Raw genomic sequence first — 7,198 nt, forward strand, 5'->3', positions numbered from 1 at the left:
GAATAGAGTTTAGAATTCTGTCTGGACTGCAGGAAGGAGATTTTTGAGCAGTGGAGGGCAACCCTTGGTGGGGTCTCAGCGCAGGAAGCTGCCCCTGTCCATGGCTTTGGGGGGAATCTGAGGGCAGAGGGGACTGGAACCTCGCTCCTTGGGTCAGCTCTAAGGAGACAGCTGGTCTCTGCCGGCCAGCATAAGAGCAGCTAGTGGAAATCACAGAAGGTCCTCAAAAGCAGAGAGACAGAGAGAGCCCCGTGCCCCCACTCCAAGGCCCCACTGGAGCACAGCGAAGCAGCTGGGTATGTCCTGTGCCCCCAGCCAGGTGGAGCACCTATGCATAGATCAGGAAACGTGCCTTCAAGACCCATTTCTTCCATCTGTTGGGGAAATTCCTGATAACTTGGGTTTTGCAAGAAGACAGCGTTTTAGTGCCATATGCCACAGATTCTTCTGAGCAAACACACGGATCTGTAATGTTTATGGTGTGACTGTGACACTAGGGTGGCAGTGGCCCTCCCCATGGTCAAATGGGGCGACCGCGAGCTGATACAGCCAGAGGCAGGGGCCACAGCCTCACTGCTGCTGCTGGAGACGCCAAAGACACCTCGTGGGTTGGGGGCGGTGTCACATCTCTGCAGAGACATGATCCAGGACCAGAGCCTTATTCCCAAGGTCACCGCGACTAACACCACGCAGATTCTAGAGGAGCCCCAGGTACTTTTAGTGTTATCGCTGTGGGCTCAAAGTTGGAAATTTGCTGTCTTACACCCCGGTTTGTGACTATGGCATCCGTACCTGCCACAGAGAGGGGCTTGGTTCCCACCCACGTGGAGGTTCTGCATCACTGGCTGCAGGGCCAACCCAGGGACGAATAGGCTCCCTGCCCAAAACCCCTGCCTCCTGGCCTTGTTCTGGTGACGCCAGCCTCTCCTCCTTGGTCCCTGGGCTTGGGACCCCACTCCCTCAACTCAAGTCACTGTCTCTAAAACACCCACCCCATCAATCACCAGCCCCTTACCTTGCTATTTAAATTTTTCATAGCAGTTTTTGCTTTCCGACGTTATGTTATATATGATATTGAAGTGGTTTATATCCTGTTTCCCCCAGTAGAACACAACTTCCATAAAAACAGGGCCTGTGTCTTGCCCACTACTGTATTCCCGGTGCCCGCAGCAACGCCTGGCACGTAGTAGGCGCTCAGTGTTTTTAAATGGATGAAAGGCCTTCAGGTAGAGGAAACGCCACATCGCAGCCACAGGAGCACAGACCCCAGAGCCCACCCTTCAGAGGCTGCGCTCACTGTGACTGTCCCGCTGCCCTTGGCTCTGGCTTCAGGAGGCCTGTCAATGTATAACCTCCCGACTGACTTCAGGAGAGTTTGAGAGATACCATATCCTGCATTTGGGGGGAAGATTTTACATTTCTCTCCTTTGTGGATTTTTAGCACAGTCATCATAATTGCTGGGCTTAATGGTATGTAAATGCTGCTAGTTTGAGTTTAAAACACAAAAACAAGCAGGCAGTGGGGGCCACCTCCCATCCTAAAGCAGGATGAAGCTCCCCGCCATCATCCCCGTGTGGGTCCCTCGTGACGTCTGTTTATGGCCATTTCACGACTCATTGACCCTCCACCAGAGCGTGAGTCAAAGAGAGTAGAATCAATAACCCGAACCCAGCCTCTTAGAAATAGCTTGTCAGCAGCTCTTGGCCAAGCTCTGAGAGTAAAGAGAAGAGGTCTAAGTTGTCCCTGAAGCCAGAGTTTGGATAATCTGCTGCTAGACCAGAGGCCCTCCCAGGGCAGGGGCTAGCGCTTCTTAAGCATTTGGATGAGCAACGCTGGGCCCATGGATCTGCAGATCCCACCCTCCACACCTACAGTTCCCTGCCTGCTTGCTCCGGAAAAACAAACCCAGCCTCGTCCCTTCCCTGTTTGAATCCTTGCTTCTGCATCCTCAAGCCGGAAACTCCCAACAGGCCTGGAATAGCAACCTCCAGCCTCTAGCCGCTAACCTCCCTCAGAGGCTCTGGGCTGCCTCCTGCCAGGCCCGCCCTGTCCCCTCCCCTCTTCTCGGATTATAGCCCCTTTTTGAGGCTTCCCTCCGGGAGTACAGCACTCCCCTGCCACATACCCCTTAGGTGCTAATTGTCACTCCATTCTGGTCATTCTCCCCCACTGGGCTGTGAGCTGCTTGAGGACACAGAAAGCATCCTTTATCTGAGCATCCCCAGTGCCAGGTCACTCAAAACCATATTTGAGTAGTCAGTGAATGATGAACGTCTGAGTTCTCTTACACTTTTATTCAAGATGATCCCACTGCAGCATCCAAAGTCAGAACCTGAAATATTGCCCAAAATGTAATTAAGAGGAAACGCTGGCCTCCTCTTCATACCTATTAGGACGGCCAATATCCAACACATTGACAGCAGCAAAGGCTGGAAAGGATGTGGAACAACGGGAACGCTTAGCATTGTTGGTGGGAAGGCAAAACGGTACAGCCACTCTGGAAAACAGTTTGGTGATTTCGTACAAAACTAAACATACTCTTACCATAGGATTCATCAGTTACGCTCCTTGGTATTTACCCAAATGAATTTTAAACTTATGTCCACGGAAAAACCTGTACACATATGTTTATAGCATTTTTACTCACAATTGCCAAAATATTATTTGGCCCTGAAAAGAAATGCGCTTTCAAGCCATGAAAAGACAAAGAGGAAACTGAAATGCACAGTACTAAGTGAAAGAAGACAATCGGAAAGGGCTACATACTGTATGATTTCAGTTATATGACATTCTGGAAAAGGCAAAACTATAGAGAAAGTAAAAGAATCAGTGATTCCCAAGGGTTGAGGGGAGGGAGGGATAAATAGAACACAGAGGAATCTTAGGGCAGTGAAAATACTCTGTACAATATTATAATGATGGATACATGACATTATACATTTGTCCAAACCCATAGGATATACAACGTAAAGAGTGAACCCTAAGGCAACTGTAGACTTTGGATGTTACTAGCGTGTCTGCGCAGGTTCATCTGTTGTAACAAATGTACCACTTGGGGCCGGAAGTTGATAGTGGAGGAGGCTGGGGAGGTCGGGGCAGAGGGATACGGAAAACCGCTGTACTTTCTGCTCGAATTGAAAACTGCTCTAAAAATTAAAGTCTAGCAATTAAAAACCAAAAACCAAAAACCGACAAAGAGACAAACACTGGCCACATCTTCAAGAAATTAATGATAGGCTATTAATGATCAAAGCAAATATATACATAGTGGATAAATCACGAAGCCAGCAAAGGACATTCTCTCCACGCAAAGTCACGCAAAGTCACGAATGTCCCATCAGACGGCCTCGGTCCTGCGTCAGGCCCTTAGTAGCACCAAGAGGCTCTGTTTCCCATGGATTAGCCCCATCTCCCCGCCACCCCTGGCTAGTACCTAGTTCCTGTCTGAAGATGGGATGGTGGATGGGATGTTGAAGTCCGTCTGTCTCTCTGGGGAGCTGCAAACGTTCACCGTATAAGCGAGCAGTCAGGAAAATTGGCTCAGGATTTCCCGCGTTGAGGCTATTTTAGGCTTACTATCCGGCGCTTGGTTTCCTTTGCGGAGTAAAAGCTCTATTTAGCCTTGTGCACATCCAGCTGCCTGATGTAGCAGGACTTCAGGGCATCTTAAGAGGAAATGTGTTTGGAAAATGTAACGACTCTGTTGCTCCGAGAGGCAGAAGTAACTGAGCCGAGGCTTCCCGCCTCTGTGCCTGATGACCTCCAAGGACTGCGAGGAAGTGAGTGCCTTCCTGCCCCTTTGCAACTTATGCCTCCTTAGAACAGTTTTTCTAGAAACTTCGTAATACAGAAATACACCCTCTTCTACAAATGACTCAATTTTCCTAAATCCCTAGCAAGGGAGTGAGACGCCCTCCAGTGCTGTGCTTCCCCCGTCCTGTCCTGACAGTCCCTGCTTCTCAGAGGCCACAACAGCGTGAGAAGACCATGCTTAGAGCGTGTGGGGCTCAAGCACCGGGGGTCCCGCCCTGCGTGCGTTCACCACCACCCACGAGTGTGGACGGACGTTCATTCTGTGTGCCTCAATTTCTAATCCAGTGTCTCTGACTTCAAAAGAAGATTAAATGGTTGTGTAGAGTAACAGAAAAATGGCGATGAAGAAACAAGGCCTCTACAAGGTGAACTGTGATTCTAGCAAATTCCTCTGGGTGAACCCCTCCCCTCCCCAAGGATCTGCAGAATATAACCAGAGAGATGGAAAAGAACCCGAAAGAGCAGTTTGGAGCCCCACGGTCCCCGGAATTTGCACTTTCTCCCTCCAGTTATGAGCAAGGTGAGCACAGTAGCCAGGATGGAAGTTAAGGTTCATTGGTTGCAACTGACAGAAACCCAAGGCAGAGTTGCTTAAGCAAAATAAAAGGATTTACTGCTTTACAGGGATAATCTGGCGTCAGACCAGCTTGATCTGAGGGCCCAGTTGACATCATAAAGACTTGATTTCTCAACCTTTCTCTCTCTTTCCATCTCTCAGAGTGGCTCAGCAAAGGAAAGTCAAGGTGCACTGCCTGTGGGGCAGACAAAATAGCAATGGTCCCCTGCACTCCCTTAGGTACAGCTGCGATACTAGTGAGTAGAAAACTCAGTGATGCCGCAGCTTAACCAATCTAACTTGGATTAGCAAAGACTGACACCGGGGCTGAATAAAGAACAGGAGCCTGCAGAATAGCCAAGCCCCAAACCTGGCATCATCACCTACCTCCCTGACCCTCACACTCGGTCAGCCACCGAGTTCCTTCAGCCTCGGAAATAACTCTGCTGTCTGTCCTTCCGTCTCCATCCCGCCCCTCCCCGCCCCCGCTCCCCCCACTGCCGAATCAGCCCTTCATCACCTGTATCCATTTCCTAGCGCTGCTGTGACTGAGTACCACAAACCTAGAGGCTTAAGACAACAGAGATTTATACTCACAGTTCTGGAGACTAGAAGTCCAAAATCAAGGTGCCAGCAGGGCCGTGTCCCTCTGAGACACTGGGTAGAATCCTTCCTTGGCTCTTCCAGCTTCTGGTGGGGCCATCAGTCCTTGGCCTTCCTTGGCTTGCAGCTGTATCACTCCAGACTCTGCCTCTGTTGTCCCTCGGTGCTCCCCTGTGTGCCTGTATCCTCACATGGCATCTTCCTCTTCTTATAAGGACACCAGTCAGGTTGGATTAGGACCCATCCTAAAGCCCTGATTCTAATTATCTGCAAAGACCCTATTTCCAAATAAGGTCACGTTTACAAGAACCAGAGGTTAGGACTTCAGTATATCTTAGAGGGACACAATTCAACCCACAGCCTCACCTCCTGCCTAAATCATAGATGGCAACCTCCTCATGGCCCTTTCTAATCACAATCTTATTCTCTCCAATCTAGTCTTCAAACTACAGCCAGAATGGACTTCATAGAACACAAATCTGACCATGTTCCTCCCCTTCTAAAACCCTTCACTGGCTCCCCATGGCATCTACAGGGCAAATTCCAAACTCCTTAGGATGACATTTGTGTGGGATTGTCTATGAACATTCCCTCCCCTCTGTTGACGTGAGCAGCTCCCCCAAGAAGAGGCATGGTCTTCCGCACCTCCCCTTGAGTCTGAGCTGACCCTGTGACTTGCTTTAACCAACATAAGGCACCCAAATGGACACTGCCCCATTCCAGACCTTGAACTTTGGAGGGCTGGCAGCTCTGCTTTTGTTCTCTTGGAGCCCTGAGCCACCGTGCGGGAGACTGACTTCCTGATGGAGAGAGAGGCACAGTAAGCCCCAGCAATCCAGCCCCCAGCCAAGGTACCAGACACATGAGTGAGGCCATTTAGGTGTTTCAGTTCCAACTGAGGCCCCAGCTATAGGCAGTCAGCACCACATGGAGCAGAAGAAGCTGCCTTATGAGCCCAGCCAACCCACAGAATTATGAAATGTAATGAACCATAGTTATTTCATGCCACTAAGTTTTGGGACAGTTTGTTATGTGATTGAAACTAAGACAACATATGAGTCCTGCTTCTCCAGCTTCATCCATTTCTTGCGTTTCAGACGCTCTTTGTCGGTTCCTCACTGGAGAGCAATCACTTGTACCTGAGGTAACCAGGGGAAGAAGGAGGTATTTCGCTGCCTCATTCCTTTCTGAACGCTGCTGGGCTCCCCCGTGTTTCCTTAACTCCTGCAGATTTAACAGACTAAAGGAGGTGCTTCCCTGGTGGCGCAGTGGTTAAGAACCCGCCTGCCAATGCAGGGGACACGGGTTCAAGCCCTGGTCCGGGAAGATCCCACATGCCGCAGAGCAACGAAGCCCGTGCGCCACAACTACTGAGCCTGCGCTCTAGAGCCCGCGAGCCACAACTACTGAGCCCACGTGCCACAACTACTGAAGCCCGCATGCCTAGAGCCTGTGCTCCACGACAAGAGAAGCCACCGCAATGAAGAGTAGCCCCCGCTCGCCGCAACTAGAGAAAGCCCGCGCACAGCAACAAAGACCCAACGCAGCCAAAAATAATAAACAAATTAAATAAATAAATAAAAATAAAACTTAAAAAAAATAAAAGACTAAAGGAAACTCTGAGACCTTGAGACTAGGTTACAGCGGACACTGCCCACGCCATGACAACCAGAAAGAGGTTGTCTGGTGCCCATTTCTTGTTCACTGGTGGAGGGGGAAAGAAAGACAAAGCAAGTATGAGGCATAGTGGGGAAACCTTGCTCAAAATAGCTCACCACAAAACATCCCTTCCCTAGAGGAGCATCTCACTGGATGGTGCACCCTGATTGGCTAGCCTGGATTGATGGACCAATCACCAACAAGCAGCGTGGGATTACCATGATTGGTTAGGTTTATCAGAATCCTCTTCTGAGACTGGATTCTGTTAGGAAGGAGGGAGGGAGCATGGTTGTTGGGCAGGTGACCGACAGTGTCTGCTGCCCAATCACGGAAGCCGCCTCAAAGCTAAAGGGAGTTGCCTGCCACTGAGCAGGGGCTCGTGATGACCAGAAGAGACCTCTCGTGCAGGGGTGGTCTGTACCTAGGAGAAGTGCCGTTGGGTCCAGGTTACTTGCACTCATGGCAGGGAATGCAATGTCAGGGTCAGGGACTGGTCTGGCAGACTCTTGGGACTAAGCCCATTATCATCACCCATAGCTGCTGTGCCGTACAGAATTCCTGCCGTG

At 50.2% G+C, this 7,198-nt stretch overlaps 1 protein-coding gene across 1 annotated transcript in view; it reads left to right on the forward strand.

The window, feature by feature from the left end:
- Positions 1-516: 516 nt before the first annotated feature.
- The window catches only part of SNX9 (sorting nexin 9), a 170,626-nt gene continuing 163,944 nt past the window's right edge, over positions 517-7,198 (forward strand). The window contains exon 1 of the mRNA XM_007451357.1: positions 517-711. Within this exon, the coding sequence (XP_007451419.1) occupies positions 517-711 (195 nt within the window). The remainder of the gene's footprint in view (positions 712-7,198) is intronic.

The sequence above is a fragment of the Lipotes vexillifer genome, unplaced genomic scaffold, assembly GCF_000442215.2.
Source record: "Lipotes vexillifer unplaced genomic scaffold, Lipotes_vexillifer_v1.1 scaffold935, whole genome shotgun sequence".
NCBI classification, from domain to species: Eukaryota; Metazoa; Chordata; class Mammalia; order Artiodactyla; family Lipotidae; genus Lipotes; species Lipotes vexillifer.